At 57.5% G+C, this 16,293-nt stretch overlaps 1 protein-coding gene across 1 annotated transcript; it reads right to left on the bottom strand.

Annotated features, from left to right (window-relative positions):
• Positions 1 to 596: 596 nt before the first annotated feature.
• On the bottom strand, positions 597 to 16,091 carry HEYL (hes related family bHLH transcription factor with YRPW motif like). Its single transcript, XM_051857949.3, has 5 exons — positions 15,863 to 16,091; positions 8,723 to 8,789; positions 7,724 to 7,807; positions 6,488 to 6,569; positions 597 to 4,383 (listed from the first exon to the last, which is right to left on the bottom strand). The coding sequence occupies exons 1-5, from the start codon at positions 15,940 to 15,942 to the stop codon at positions 3,710 to 3,712; spliced, it is 987 nt and encodes a 328-aa protein (XP_051713909.1). The 5' UTR covers positions 15,943 to 16,091; the 3' UTR covers positions 597 to 3,709.
• Positions 16,092 to 16,293: the final 202 nt, after the last annotated feature.

Raw genomic sequence — 16,293 nt, 5'->3', positions numbered from 1 at the left:
CGGCCTCCTCCTGCCCCGTGGCTGAAGGCCTGTGCTCTTCTCGAGCTCTCCTTGATGGAGTGTCCGGGTGTTTGCAGAGCCAGGTCCCTCTGTTGTGTGCATGCGTCTCTTCCCCCTCCCCTGGGATGGCTCCCTCCCATTGCTCCCCACCAATGGCCCTGGAACCACCCTCAGAAGAGGCTCAGAACCCCCGCTGTGGCTCCCAGCCTTCTCAACCCGCTTCTCCACTCTCCTCCCACCAAACTGTCACTCACCTCCCCAGGCCAACAGCATCCTCATCTCCTCTGGCTGCACCAGGCCTGGCTGGCACGGGGCAGACCTCCACGAGCCTGCTGGATCGTCGGGAGCCAAGCCGAGTGCAGAACGATGCCTGCCGGCCGGGCAGCCTACCTGTCTCAGCTGTCAGCATGCACTCCCGGCGATCACACTTGCACTTGACTGGGGCCAGGGCCTGTTCACTGTTTGCAGGAACTTCCAGGTCCTTGGCCCTGGCTCTTACTCTGCTCTCTCCCACCCCTTCCCCACAAAGTGGGCGGGCCAGGAGCTCATCCCTACAGGGGCCCCGTTCCATCCACAGACTCAGGCCAGAAGACGTCTCTCTTTGGCAGTTCATTTATTCAGCAAGACTTATAGAACAGAGACTATGAGCCAAGCACCCTGCTTGGTGCTGGCTGCAGACAGAAGAGCAAACCAGGCATGGTCCTGGCCTCATTGGGCTTACAGCCTAGTACGGGGGACAGTCAACAAAACAAGTTAATACACAAATGGATACACAGGGCAAATTTCCCATGAATGGAAAGAATGGGGGGGGGGCTTTGAGAGAGATCGTTCAAGTACAGTAGTCAGGGAAGGCCTCTCAGAGGAGGTGACATTTAAGGCAAGGCTTAAGAGTCTCAAGGACTCAGGCAGAGAGAAAATAGCATTCTAGGCAAAAGGAAAAGCACATGCACAGTGCTGGAGCAGGAATGTTGAGAAGTGAAGGCAGGCCACAGGGGCAGCAGCACAGGAGCAAGTCTGGAGACAGCTTGGGTTTTGCCTTCATTCTTAAAAAATGCTTTAGAACGTTATTTGAAAGAGTGACAGATGGAGAGGGAGAGACAGAGAGAAAGAGATCTTCCATCTACTGGTTCACTCCCCAAATGGCAAAATGGCTAAGGCTGGGCCAGGTTGAAGCCAGGAGCCCAGAGCTTCATCCAGGTCTCCCACGTGGGTACAGGAGCCTAAGTACTTGGGCCATCTTCCACTGCCTTCCCAAGTGCATGAGCAGGGAGCTCGATCGGAAGTGGAGCAGCTGGGACTTGAACCCGTGCGCTGATAGGGGACGCCAGCTCCTGATTTTACCTTGAGATGAGGCAGAGTCACAGGCAACAGAGGAAGCTTTTTTAAGCAGAGTTGATGCATGATGACATGCACGTGTCCAGTGCTCTCTGGCTGCTGTGGGAACGGACTGGCAAAGCACTGGAGGCCATGCCAGGGCCCTGTAGGGCACCTGATGTGGCCTGACCAGGATGGTGGCTGTGGGTTCAGATGGAAGTGGATGGGCTCCAGAGATGTTTAAGAAGTAGAATCGATCGGAGGTTTCCAGAAGGACTAAAAAGCTTTACTGGATGTCTGCAATGACCCCAATGCTGCGGTGGGAGTCGGCGACTCGGTCTAGTAGGCTTGGGAACAGAAGGGGAAGTGGCGAGGTGTGAGCCCTGGGAACAGCCACTTTGCCCCACAGTGTCTCAGGGGAACCAATCCCGGATCAGCCAAGACACAGGAGGTGCTGGCTCAGGGCTTCCTTATGCGCGTGCGGTCCAGACTCTGGGGCTGGTGTCTGCAGAGGATAGGCTAGGGAGCTGCCGGGACTGCAGCAGTGCCTGGACAACAGGGGGCGCAGGAGAGCAGGACGGAGGAGGACGTCCCCAGCCCTGATGGCACCTTGGGTGGGAGAGTCCACCCTCGGGGGCTCCCAGCCTGAGCTCCTGCCGCTGTCACACATCACTGGCACTGGACCATCTGAGAAGGGGGCAGCAGGAAGAGGAGGGGGAGGAGGAGAGGGAGGAGTCCTTCCTGTCCCGTGTGCTCCTTGGTAAGGAAGGTGAGGTTGGCCTTTGCCTGCTGTCACCTCCTCTGGTCGCCTCTCACTCCTGAGAGCCTGTGTGACTGCCCTGCCCCCCATCTCAGGGTCCCCTGTTCCCCCGCAGTGATCCCTCTGGGAAAAGACGCCCCCTAGAGGAAAGCAGCACTCAGATGGCCTCAGGCCCCTTTCCCATTTCTCTGATAGCAACCCCCCCACCCCCACCCCCGTCTGCTCATTCTACTCCCGAGCCCAGGGCATCTCCTCAATGCCACCTGGGGGGGGGTGTTCTGCGGAAGGGAGAGGGTGGGAGGGCCTCCCTGGGTGACGGCTCCAAGTGAGCACCAGTGAGCTGCTAGGTCACGGGCTGCACGGGGCTGTCAGGTGTGGCCCAGCTGGTGAGGGGCAGGGCACTGGGATGCCCCCAGGGGGAGCAGACATTTACCCATGAGCCCAAAGTGTTGCTGCACTTTTTCAGCTGGCGAGGCCTGCCTGGTCCCATGAGTGCCAGGCCAGTCTGCTGCTCTCCTGGGTGTGGGGCCTGGGCCATTTGTGCCCTCTGCCAGAGGGCGAGAGCTGGCTCATGAAACGGCCCCTGGATAGCGGCTGTGTGGAATCCTGGCAGAGCGGGATCTCAGGCCCTCGACCCATGGGTGACCCTGCAGCGCTGAGCCGCCTCTGGTTGTCCTTCCTCCTGCCTGCTTGTGGTTATTTTTGTCCATCCCGACGGCCCTTGGCCGTTCCAGCAGTCTGGGCTCTGGGAGCCGGATGCAAGCCACACGGTGCAGATGTCTGGTGCTGAGTCCCTGGAGGATTCTTCTCTGGGTGCCATCACGTGGGGCCATGGCCCTTGCCCACTGTTCACCCGCCGGGAGGGACCACATGCCTGGAGGATGGTGACAGGAGGGGCAGGAAGCTCAACCCGGGCTTGCCTGGGAATGCTGTCTGAGGCCTGGGGGTTAGGCCGCTCTGTCTCAGTTTCGCTACTGTCCCCAAAGCTCCAGGGGCTTGTCGGATCAGCAGTGTGCTGCAGAGGGTGGTGCCTGCAGCCCGGGCCTCCAGTCTTCACACCATGGCTGTGGGGTCCGAGAAGGTGTCTGTCCTGTGGTCAGTGCCATGGAGCAGGCCACAGGCAGGCAGGGGCACAGAGGGCTCCCTGGGAACTTCTTGGTGGTTCCTGCTGAATTACTGTCTCCAGGAAATGAGGCAGTCATCGTGTTCTGGCCCCCAGGGGGCAGGCTGCAGCCAGCCAGTCATTGTCCCTAATGGGGCCTGTCCTTTCTGTAGAAGCCACCTGCCTCGGCCCTGGTAGCTGAAGCTTCGTTCCCAGAGCCAAGAGTCATGCCTGCTGCCCCATGTGTTCCGGGCAAGAGAGGGCTCTGGGTACTGCCCTGAGGGGCTCTTCCAAGATTCATCCATGCAGGTGAGAACCCGGACTGAGGGTCAAGACCAGAACAGCTCCAGCACGGCTGGGCGGACGAGCCGGGAAAGGCAGAGAGGAGGCGAGGCAGACGGAAGGAGGGCGTCTTCCCACAGGGGCCAGTCTGGGGAGCCATGCAGAAAAGGCTGTGCGTTTTTACAGCTCCTGGAGAAAGACTCTCCCTCACTTCTGGCTGGGGGCCTTGGGGGGCGGGGCGGGGCACCAGCTCAGAAAGCCCCAATTTCTGTGATTTCGGAGACCCAGGAGCGGTAGCGCACGGCTCCCACAGGCCTTCCAGCCGGCCCCAGGGAAGATGGGCTGGGCTCCGAAACAGCCACGTGAGAAGCAGACCCCACAGCGTCAGGGGATGTGGGGGAGGAGGAGCGCGGGAGGGGAGCCGCGTGGGTGCTCCTGGCAGCTCTGCTGCTGGGGCCTGCGGGGACAGGGGCGGCTGGCCTCTCCAGGGCGTGGGCCCTCCGGGCGGACAACGCCCCGCGACTGGGCAGCATATGCCTCCGGGCCGGCAGGATGGTGCCAGCGGCTCTGCGCACGGGAGTGGTTCGGAGGCTGGAGATGGGGTAGGCGGGAGAGGAGGCGCTGGGGAGGATGGTGCCGGGCACTCTTCCCAGGATGGCAAGCTGACTGCTCAGGGCCGGCAGCCCTGGGCAGCTATGGAAGAAGGACCAGGGCCAGGCAGGGAAGGCTAGTGGGCCAGCAGGCATGGGCGACGGCTCCATCTCAGCTGCGTAGCTGTTGAGGTGCGACAGAAGGCGAATCCGGACGGGGTCTGCACGGCTGCTGGGCCCTTCCAGGACCCCCAGGTACCTGATGACCTCGGTGAGGCACTCCCGAAATCCAATGCTCCGGAAGTCGATGGCCAGGGCTCGGGCGTCGAAGAATCCTGCAGAGTGAGGGACAGCGAGGGGATGCGGGTGGAGGGCGGAGCACCGAGCCTGGAGTCAGACTGGGTTCTGGACCTGCTCCACCCCAGTGCCTGCATGACCTTGGGAATGTTCCCTCCCTCACTGAGCTCCAGTCTCTCCGTCTAAGAGGCGGGAAGGAAGTCCCCCAGCTAGGATGAGAGGTGGTGGGTTGCTAGAGTCAAAAGTGAGCTCAGTCAGCCTAGAAGCACGGCACACTGGATCGTTTTCATCACAACCCAGGATTAACGCAAAGAGGAGACTTCGTGGCCAAGATGACTTGATTAAGTAGACCCTCGCCAGGTGTGAAAAGGCTGAGCAGGTGGAGGTGCTGGGACAGACCTGCCCTGCTGATGGGGGCAGGTTCAGGGAGGGGAGGTGGCCGCTACAGCCAGCAGAGCTGGGAGGTCTCTCACAGAAGGCTACAGAGTGCAGCAGTGAGCCAGACATCTTCGGAAGCCAGCAGAGCTGGGTTCGAATCCCGACTCTGTCACTTAACAAGCAGACTGGCCATGGACAACTCTCTTCATCAATTGGCCTCAATTCCCTTAGCTGTAAATGGGGTTATGGCAGCACCTGCTGCACGGAGCTGAGAGGGTGAAATGAATGCAAGGGTACTCAGCAAATGCTCAATGGACTCTTGTTGTCACTTATGTTACTGGTATGGCTGCTGCTGGTAACCCCTGTTCAAAAGACAGGCTAGAAAGCAAGACCCCACCCTGGTCCTCCACTGCTGCCACCAGCCAGGGGCCTGCGCTTGGACCTGATGTCAGCAGGTGACAACCAGGTGGACTGCCCACACGGGTACTCAGAGCTAACTGCTGCTCCGCACCTGCCCCTCTCTCCATCACCGGGCCAGCACGGACTCTGTGATTATGACAGCAAATAGCTGGTTCTGGCGCTCAGCTGAGGCCCCCATGGGGGGACAGCTTGGCAGGTGACCGCGTTTGGAGTCAGGCCATCTTACTGGTGAGCCCTTGCTCTGCTGGGTCCTTAGTCACATGACTTCAAGCAAATCCATTTCCCTTTCTGTGCTTGCTGAGTTCTTACTGAGTAATTAATTGCATTATATGATTTACTCCTCATAAAACCCTCTTATTATTTCCTTTTCAGAGATGATGTAATCGAAGAATAGAGATGTTAAATGATTTGTCCAAAGCCATAGAGTCAGTAAATACAGCCAGGATTCAAATCTAAAGCCTGCGCTCCAAACCACAATCCCCTGCCTTCCTATTGGCCCTGGTGACAACCGCCCCCTTCCAGGTTGTTGTGAGATTGTAAATGAAAGCATTCTGAAGACTGAAATGCCACCCACATGGTAATCACTACATGTCTCTTAATAGGATCACCACGAATTAATCTGAAATCCCCCCTCCCGTCTCCACTATTAGCAACGCATTCCTTTAGCAGAAGTTTTCCAAAGGGCCACCAGCATCAGAATTCTCAGGCCCAGGACGCTACCTGTCCCCAGGTGGCTGCACACTGAGGCTTGAGACACATCTGGTTGAGCTACTTAAATTGTACCTGTCAGGGCAGACATTTGGCACAGCAATTAAGATGCCACCTGCAATCCATATCAGAGTGCCTGGGTTCAAGTTTCAGCTCCACTCTCAATACCGGCTTCCTGGTAACGTGCACCTTGGGAGGCAGCAGGTGATGGCTCAGGAATTTGGGTTCCTGACACCCTCATGGGAGACCCAGGTTGAGTTCCAGGCTCCTGGCTTAATCTTGGCCCAGCTCAGCTGTTGCTGTTATATTTGGGAGTGAACCAGCAGATGGGAGATATCTCTCTCTCCTTGCCTTTCCAATCAAAAATAAATTAAAGCCTCGGAAATAATGAAGAATAAGAACTGTAGCACCTGGGTCTCTGTGGCAAAGGTCTGTGGCGCTTTCAGGGTTTCCCGGTTGTGAAATCATCAAACACACAGAGAAGCTTCATGCAGACAGAATTTCTGTTTGTCTGGAAGACTTTTTAGCGCCAGGGTGCCTTGAGGCAGGGACCACACCTACTTAGCTCCAGGCCGACTCCCCCCACCCCTTGCACCTGTCATTCAAACAACCGCAGCGTGAGAAGAGCACGGGTACCTGTCCCGCCAGTGGCGTGCAGCATTTTCAAGTGATCCACCGTCATCTGCAAGACCTCGGCCTTCTCCAGCTTGGAAGAGCCCTGCGTGGACGGAGGCAGAAGAGCAAAGGGTCAGGCTGATCTCTGGCACTCACCTCCCCTGCCCGTCATCACTGGCATGCACTGTCTCCATTTTCTCAGCTTCTTCCCACTCTGCCGCCGCCTGCAACTGAGCTCCTGCATGGCCAATGCCTCCAAATCTGCAGGATTCTCTTTGGCTCGCGTCTTGGTCCACCTGCCCCCTGGACTGCTAACTGGCCTCCCTGACACCCTCTGCTCCCTAGGCTGCCAACAACACCACTTCTGGGTCCCCCTTTCAGCTTACCTCTTGCTCTGCCTGTCCCTGACCACAGCGGTGCTCCCAGTGGGGGTTGGCCCACGTCTCACTCTGCCTGCTCTGCCCATGGAGCACGCCTACCTCCCTGGCTTCGCCCACCATCACCTGAATGCCATGCGTGCACACCCACTCGCCTCCTGGACCAGCTCTCTGGAGAGTTCAGCCTCAGACTCAGCATGCCCATCATCTAGCTCAGCACCTGACAGGGAGGCTCCTGTTCTTCCTCTTCTCCCCTCCCCCCCACCCCTCCACGTTTCCTAAGCCTCCTGGGTCACGTGGGGATCAGACCCCTCTGTGAGCCCCTGGAGGGCAGACACCAGGTCTAGTTCAGGGCTGGTCCTGGAAGGCTGTGGTGATCACGTGTAGAATGACTTGTTCTCACCAGCATCTGGGAAGGCAGATGACCTGTGACCTCTGGAGCACAGGGTGAGACTCTCCGAGGCCCTCTGACCCCCCACTGTGGCCCCTTTCCTGAGCACGGGTGATGACGCCGTGCCCGGTCCTGGGGAAGCCTGTCCCGGGCTTTCCATAGAACTCTGGACCCCACGGCTCTGGGCTCCAGTTCTGCTGTGCTATCTGCTCTGCTGTGTGCTGTGGCCTAAGTGACTTCACTTCTCTGGGCTTCCGTCGCCTTCCCTGTGCAGTGGGTGTGCTAATTCAGAGTCACGCTGAACATTCAGTTCAATAGAAAGACGGCCATAAAGTCACAAGCCCTGAACACCTCCCTAAGTACAAATTCTCATTCCTCCTTATCCCTGAGCTGGCGATGATATTAAGCACACGACAACACCACAGGCAGCTGCAACTTTATCTGCCCCTTCTCAGCACATCCTGCGGCACCATCGGCCCCCACACATACCTGCTTCTCGAACGCGGTGGGCACCAAGCGCCTCAACTCAGACAGGCTGCTGTTGATGCGGTCTCGGCGCCGTTTCTCTATGATCTGAAAAGTACAGACGAGGCTGTTACCAGCAGGTGCTTCGTCACGCTTGCTTGTTTCACATCAACACATCTTGTCCCTCGTCATACTTTCGTGGGGGAGGGGAGCCTATTCTTACTTTACGAAAGCGGAAACCGCGCTCAGGGCGGCGGACTGTGATTTGCTCACAGCCACAATGCAAGAAAACCCAGAGCTGGAAGCAGAACGCCGATCTTTAGTCTTGGTCTGTGCCACATTTCACCAGCGGCACAGCCGGGCACCAACCAATCAGAATGCAGACACAAGTCCCAGTGCTGGGCAGGCCCCAGAGGCTGCTGCTGGGCCAGGGTCACCCCTTCTGTTGCTGGGTCCCGGGGAGGCCTGGGGTGTCCTAGGTACTGCTTTGTCCGGCTGTAGGCCTCTTGTTCACAGTCTTCTCCCACTCACAGCACCATAAGAGAATACTGAGGCCAGGGCAGAAATTATGAGCCCATTTTACAGATAAAGAAAATGAGGGTTGGAAGGATGTGGTTTGCCAAGGGCTTCTGGCTGGTCTCTGCCAGGTTCCAGGTCTCTGGGCTCCCAGGACAGAGGCACAAGTGCATGCCGGGGGGAGTGGGGCAGGATGGATGGATAGCAGGAAGCTGGGAGGCATCCTTTTGTCCCCTCCTGTCCAAAGAGACAGAAGCTGCGGAGGGGGTGGTGTTGGGCACTGATCACTGATTCTCAGAACAGCCCTTCCTGGTCGTCCAGGCACCATGCAGGTACACAGGTAAGAAGATGGCACAGACAGGTGCAGCGGCTTGCTCCAAGTCACCCTGATAGCTGCCCGTGGAGCTGGGATTTGAACCCAGGCAGTTTAGCTTCCGAGTCATATTTCTGACCAGTCTCCCACCCCAGGGCGGGGGGTTCAGGACAACCCTCTGTGGGGATACTCACCCCTCGGCGCTTCTTCCTGGCTTGCATCTGCGAAGGGCTGGGGGTGGACAGCGGCCTGGCCATCTGGCTGCAGGGGAAAGAAAGGCTAGCTTTTCAGAGCTGGGGGACCATCCTGCTGGCCTGGGCTGACCTCTGAGGCCGGGCTGTGGGCAGACTTGGCCTCCGTTGTCTCCCAGGCCTGGGGGAACTGCAGGGCGGCATGGGAGGGGTGCTGCTCCCTCTCTCCCCTCCTCTGAGCTCCCAGTGTCCCGCCTCCGAGTCCCTCAGGGGCTTTTGCTCTTGGCCCTGACCTGCTAGACCTTGCCCCTCGCCCCTTGGGCTGCTTTGGGGGAGCCGTGATCCGCCTGCGGCCTGGCCGACTCCTGCAACCCGATCCCCAGGGGCGGGGCAGCCGAGGGCACGGGCGGCCGGGCTGGGCCGGGCAGCTTGGGTTTCAGAGGGAGCCGCTGGGAACGAGCGTGGAAAGAGCAGATGCCGCCGCTTCCCACGGGCCGGGTGCGCCGGCCGCCCGCCCTCCGCCTGTCCTGCAGCTGCCGCCTCCTCCCACGCGGCGCGGCCGGAGGCGAGGGGGGGGCAGCATCTGGGTCCCAGGCCCCTCTCTCAGGCTGGGGACACTGCCCTGGCCTCCCAGAAGGCTCCTGTCCCCATAATGCCGGCCTTGGCTTCCTCCCGGGCTTTCCCTCTGCAGCCCTGGCTGAAGGAGGGATGTCTGCCCACAGCCCAGGGGCTCAGTCTCAGGACTTGGCTGCCCAGACTTGGGCCCAAATCATCTTGGGCCCAACTGCTCCCCCTCTCAGCAGTTTTCTGCTCTGGAGGGGCCCTTGGAAAGAAGAGGTTGGCAGGGTGGCATGGAGGTGTCATCCTTCAGGTAGCCAGCACTTGGGAGTCACTAATTCAGGTCCCTGGCAGGTGCCAGGTGCCCTTGGCCACGCCCCAGCCCTCAGTCACTCAACTCCCTGTAGTCACTGTGGAGACAACTTTATTCACGGTGACTTCTCTGCCATTATGGAATGCAAGCAGCCACATACCTGAGCAGGAAACCAAGAGCCTGCCCCCATCCCCACACCTGCTCCTTGTCCCCTGGGTCTCCAGCTCAGGGAAGGCACCCGCAGATTCCAGCTCTGCAAGGCAGAAACCTGGCACCATCTTTGCCTCCTCCTGTGCCCTCACCTCCACTTCATCAAAACACGACCCAGGCCCCCCTCAGACCACGCCTCTCCACGCAGCCCGTCACCTGGTTCCTCCTCTCCCTGCTGCAGGTCTGCAGGCAGAGTAGACATTTCCAGGCAAATCTGATCTGACCATTCTTTTAGAATTCCTCAGTCCACTTCCCAGGGCTTTTAGGATCAAGGTCACTGCTTTGGGCCCTGTCACCTTTTAGATTTTACTCTCTTGCTCTGCACGCTGCAGCCTACGAATGCATTAACTCCTTGCTGCTGTTGCACACACTGTTCCCCAGCCTAGAATTCTCCAGCCCACCCACCCCATCTCCCTAGCCCTAGTAACCTCTGCCATCCTTCAACTCAAACATCACCTCCCAGGGGAAGCTTTTCTGACAACCCCCTCCTACAAGGCGTCCCTTGCTATATACTCTCCTAGCAACCTACACGCACAGCATGTATGCCAGCTGGTTTACATGTATGTGATTATTTGGTTAATGTGTATTTCGCCGACAAACCCCAAAGCTCCATGAGCCCGTGAACCCTTTGTGCTCCAACCACCATCACAGCCCCAGGACTCAGCGAGGGCTTGAACACAGCAGAGCTCATGGTAGTGCTTCCCCCTCCAGCCCTGGTTTTGGGCATTACTGGGGAGCAGGGAGGTGGGCACCACCCAGTCTGCGTCCTGGGGCTCTGTGGAAGGGAGCTTCTGTGGCTCACAAGGAGGGGTCCAGCCCGGGTGACATCCCCTTGGCATTGGTGGTTGGATCCTTTTCACCAGCTGCTCAGAGAGGATGTTGTAGGAGAGACCAAATAGCATGCGTCAGATCCCACTGCCATGCTCCTGGCTTTGGCCACATCTGGAAAAGGATACCTCTCATCCAAACATCTGGGCAAGCAGGGCTGGTAAGAGGCCTGGGAGGCCTCCTGGGAGGCCCAGGGCTCTGCCAGTCAGACCCTGGGACCTGTAGGGCAGCTTGTTTATCAAGCATCCCTGGTTCCCTGGGGACAGGCCCCAGGAGCCAAGGTACACTAAGAAACAGGGCCTTTGTTCTTCCCCAGAGATAAAGCGCTCTCGGGTATTGGGTTAGCCTTGTGCACGTCCCTGCCCCTCAGCCTGAGCCCTCCTCAGGGACCATCTGGCAGGGCCTGGCTCACCCATTTCAGGGCAAGGCAGCTCTGCCATCCCTTTCTCTTCTGGTTAGCTTTCTTCCCTGCAGTATCATCTGCCCCCTCCCCTGTATCTCACAGGCAAACCTCACTTCACAGTTTTCTGGAGGCCACTCCATAGATCCCCCCCCCCCCCCGGACCCTTAACAAAAGCCCCATTTTACAGATGAGGACGCTGAGCCCCACCCCAGGGAGCGAAAGAAGCTTGCCCAGCCTTTACAGCTGCTAAGGAGCGAAGCCAGCCTGGGAATCTGTGTCTTCTGGCTCCACATTCAGCATTGTTTTCCCTCCTAATTCCTACTTCCTGTCTGTCTGAATAGCCCTCCAGTCCCCTAGCCTCAAAGCTCCCAAGAGCACAGCCGCCGGAGCTGCTCCCAGCCCAGGATCTGCCCTGGCAGCAGAAGGAGGTGTGGGAATGAGGCAGATTTTCACGAGCCCAGAGAAGAGAGGTTCACTTCCCAGATCCACTTCATGGGCCTCCAGCGGCCCCTCTCGAGAATTCCAGGGTGGTCTCTTGGTGGGGAGGCAGCTTTCCAGGTGGTCTCACTGCCAGTCCTGACCACCCTCAGTGCTGACACTACCCCACCCCCCACCCCCGGCTGGAACTCCCACGGAACCTTTGCAGATGACCTTGCTCATCTCACATGGACCCAAGGCAGGGTCACAATGTCCCAAATGTAGGGATCTCAGAGAGCACCGGGCCTACGTGTAAACTGAGAAAACGCATCGAGGGGAAGGGATGTCCCCCTGGCCACAAAGTAAATAAAAGGCAAATTAAGGCTCAAAGCCAAGTCCGGAGGCTTTCGATCCAGTGCAGTGTGTTCCAGACCACACTTCCATATCCATCTTTCTCACTTATTTCAAGAGAAGTGCTATTTGGACCATTTCACATTTAGGAAACAGCGAGGTGACAGACACAGGGCTTAAGAATCATACCTGGGGGCCAGCGCTGTGCAGCAGGTTAAAGCCCTGGCCTGATATGCCGGTGTCCCATATGGGCACCGGTTTGAATCCCAGCTGCTCCACTTTTTTTTTTTTTAAGATTTTTATTTATTTATTTGACAGGTAGAGTTACAGACAGTGAGAGAGAGACAGAGAGAAAGGTCTTCCTTCCATTGGTTCACTCCCCAAATGGCCGCAAGCACTGGAGCTATGCCGATCGGAAGCCAGGAGCCAGGTGCTTCCCCCAGCCTCCCATGCAGATGCAGAGGCCCAAGCACTTGGGCCATCCTCCACTGCCCTCCTGGGCCATAGCAGAGAGCTGGACTGGAAGAGCAGCAACCAGGACTAGAACTTGCTGCCGATATGGGATGCCGATGCCACAGGCACAGGATTAATCTAGTGCGCCACTGTGCCAGCCCCGCTGCTCCACTTCTGATCCAGCTCTCTGCTATGGCCTGGGAAAACAGTGGAAAATGGACCAAGCGCTAGGGCCCCTATACCCTTGTGGGAGACCCGGAAGAAGCTCCTGGCTCCTGGATTTAAATTGGTCCAGCTCAGGCCATTGTGGCCATTTGGGGAGTAAAGCAGAAGATTTCTCTCTCTCTCTCTCTCTCTCTCTCTCTCTCTCTAAGTCTACCTCTCAAATAAATAAATCTTTTATAAAATCACACCCAATAATGAAACTTTCATATGTCCAGTCTTTTCATCAGACCAGGCACACAGTCTCATGCCCATGGTACCCCCCTACCTGAATGGTGTCCCCTAAGATGGCAGCTTTTGTTGGAAGTCGCCTTGTGCCAAGGCAAGGAGCTGTGTGTTCTGCATGTTATGACCTCATCAAAGCTCACCCTGTTAAGCAAGAGATTCTACAAGAGAGAAAACTGGGGTTCAATAGGGGGTAAGGTCACTTGCCTAAGTAAACAGCAGTGAGAGTCAAAGTCAGGTCCATGTGACTTCAAAGGCCATTGTGCACTGTGAGTGGTGTAGGTAGGACCCACAGACCCTGAACTGGAGTCAGACATGTGGCAGGTGCTCATTAAGGGTTTGCAGAGGAGCAGGGGAGAGGTAGACGCTGGGTCTGGACCCAGCACGTCACAGCCAGGGCCCCTGGGGGAGATTCCCACAGATGGGGCTGGATCCGGCCATGAGGAAGATGTCCACCCTGCTCTTCACTCTCACGTCTCTGAGTATAGGGATTTGCACCTGCCTCTGACCCTGGGTGGGGAGGGAGCTTGCTGGGCCCACCCTGCGGCCCTTGTCACTGCTTTGCTGTCTTTCTTTGTATGTCAAGTTCTTCTTCCCTGAGGGCAGAGGCCACGCAGGATACATCTGGGCCCCTCCATGCAGCCCAGGGTCAGGCCGCAGCAGGCATCGTTCAGCACACCCTGAATTGAAAGCATTGATGTCTGCTGGGGGGAGGGCCCTCTGGGGATTGCCACAAAGAGGCATCTATAAGTCAGCCTCTGCCAGATGTCCAATGCTTCCCCTCCTCGGCGGGGTCTGCCTCTCTAAGCACGCTCTCTGAAAATGGGCTCTGGCAGACATGACAAAATGCTGTACGGGCAAGAAAACTCACGGAGTCTTTACAGCTTGGTTCCAATGCCACCACCTGCAACAAGCCCACCTTGCCATGCTTAGCTTTGAGTGACCCTCTCCCCGCCAGGTGTCCTCACAGCCCACAGTCTGTCCCTCCTTCCATCCTGTCCCTGGCTTTTGTATGACCTGGCAGGTTACTGAGGCTGCAAACCTGCAGAGGACAGAAGCCAGCTCTGATCAGTCCAGCTCTCTGCCACCGGCTTTGGGCCTCTCATATATGAAGACCCAATGTCCACTGAGTCAGGGACGCTCCCCTTCTCCCCACCCCCAGGGTGCTAGATTCTTTCCTGCCCTTGATGGGCACTGATTCAGAGAACTGCTTATCTAAATAGCAGTTTTTTCTTTCTTTCTTTCTTTCTTTCTTTCTTTCTTTCTTTCTTTCTTTCTTTCTTTCTTTCTTTCTTTCTTTCTCTCTTTCTTTCTCTCTTTCTTTCTCTCTTTCTTTCTCTTTCTTTCTCTTTCTTTCTTTCTTTCTTTCTCTCTTTCAAAAAAATTTGTTTATTTTGAAAGTCAGTTTCAGAGAGCGAGACAGAAAGATCTTCCCTTCACCAGTTCACACCCCATATAGCTGCAATGGCTAGCTCTGGGTCAGGCTGAAGCCTGAAACCCGGAGCTTCATCTGGGTCTCCCATGCAGGTAGCAGTGGCTTAAGCACTTGGACCATCTTCTGCTGCCTTCCCAGGCCACCAGCAGGGAGCTGGATAGGTAGTGAAGTAGTCGGGACACAAACTGGTGCCCATATGGCATGCCAGCATCACAGGGGGTGGCTCAACCCACTACGCCACAATACTGGTCCCCTAAATAGCAGTTTCTGATAAACTATTTTTAAAAGGCTAATATGTTGCATAAGAAATTGTATCATATATCCCAACACCTAAGGTAGAGGACATAAGAAGGATTTATTGCCCTTCACCGTATTATAAGGTATAATTGGCAGTTGGTGGCATTTTACTAGAATTTGGGATTGAAGTAGGATCCTCTGGTCACAGAAAACTGAGAGTTGTGGCATAGCGGGTTAAGCTGATGCCTTGGCACACTGGCAGCCCACATGAGTGCTGGTTCAAGTCCTGGCCGCTGTGGTCTAGTTCCTTGATAATACGCCTGGGAAAGCAGCAGATGATGACCCAAGTACCTGGGCCCCTACAGCCACATGGGAGACCCAGAAGGAGTTCCAGGCTCTTGGCTTCTGCCAGTGAACAATCAGATGAAAGATCTCTGTCTTTCTCTGCCTCACCCTCTCTCTGTAACTCTGCCTTTCACATAAATAAATAAATCTTTAAAAACAAACAAAAAAGAAAACAGTGCTGAAATTATTGAAATGCCCTCAAAATGCCCCTAAGAATGCACCGAATCACCCTTTAATTCTTTCCTAGAGAGTCAGCTCTGGATCAGCCAAGCCTTCCCCTCCCCACCCCTGTTCTCCTGTACCGCACTGATGTGCAAACAGGCTTCAACAGGGAAACCAATCGCTCAAGGCCACATGGTGAGTTGGTGGCAGACTGGGGCAGGGACCCTGGCCTGTGGACTCCCAGTCAGTCCCCACAGCTCTTTCAGGGACGTATGCCTCACACTAAGGCCTGTGCTAAGCCCTAGACATAACATCATCTCACTTGATCGTACCAACCCGCCTATGAAGTCGACTCTATTATTTATACCCATCGTACAGTCGAGGAAATGGAAGCTTAGAGAGTTCACAGAGCCAGGAGGCAGGCAAACTTCGCAAGTGCAATCTGTTCTATAGACTTGAGGCAGGTCAGAATATTGGCCAAAGGCTGAACGACTTGGGCAGTGGAGTGAGAAGTAGAAACAGCACTGGAATCGGAATCGAAGCCCTCATAAGTCAGTTACTATTTTCTTCAGTACCAAACGCCAAACTCCAAAGTCCAATTCTGCTCAGAGGAGGCCAGACTCCTCCTGAAGCTTTTTGTGGGCTGAAGGAGCACTGGACCCAAGCGAGAGAAAGGATGGTTACTCTGCAGTCAGCAGACTCCGGACAGAGGGTGCGGTACCCAAGCCTGTGATGGTTTCAGCAAAACTGCTCACCGGTGCGCTCCACCTGAGGGACCCATCCCACCGGCCATCGGAGCGTCCGAGTGGACTCCGCCTGGGTCCAGGCATCTCCAGAGCGCACCAGGACCCTGGGCACGTGGGCGGCCCGCGGCCCAGCCCGCCCCCACCCCTACACGCCGACACCTGCGGGCCGCCGCGCACACCTGCGCCTCCCTCTCAGCTCGCCCCTCGGCGCCGACGGCCGCCCCAGCTCGACCCTTACCTCAGCTCGCTTTCGCGGCCCACGTCGATGGGGCCGTCGGACTCGCCGTCCGAGCCGCTCGGCTGCCGGGGTCGCTTCATGGCGAGCGCAGGCTGCCGGGTCCCAGCCCCGCGGCGGCTGCGGCGGCGGCTCCCAGTCCGCCAGTCGGGCTCCGCCCCGGCCCGCCCCGGCCCCGCCCCGGGGCGCCGCCACCGCCCTTTCCCAGGGCCCTTTCCTGCGCCGCAGCCCCGGGCGCCCCGGCGCCCCCGCGCCCCCGCGGTGACGCGCCGCCGAGCCGTGGGAAGGCCGCGGGCGGTCGCCGCCCCCACCGGCGGCTGGGAGGTCCGGCTCCGCTCCGCCGCCGCGGCCGCCGCTCTCTGGGTGGCCTTGGGCAGGTGCCCTGGGAGGCCCCGTGGCCAAGGCCAGGGATCCCCGCTTGTCCCTAGTTGGCC

This window comes from Oryctolagus cuniculus, chromosome 7 (assembly GCF_051225735.1).
Source record: "Oryctolagus cuniculus isolate XC-2025 breed Fujian yellow rabbit chromosome 7, ASM5122573v1, whole genome shotgun sequence".
NCBI lineage: Eukaryota > Metazoa > Chordata > Mammalia > Lagomorpha > Leporidae > Oryctolagus > Oryctolagus cuniculus.
This window is presented reverse-complemented; position numbering and strand designations above follow the sequence as displayed.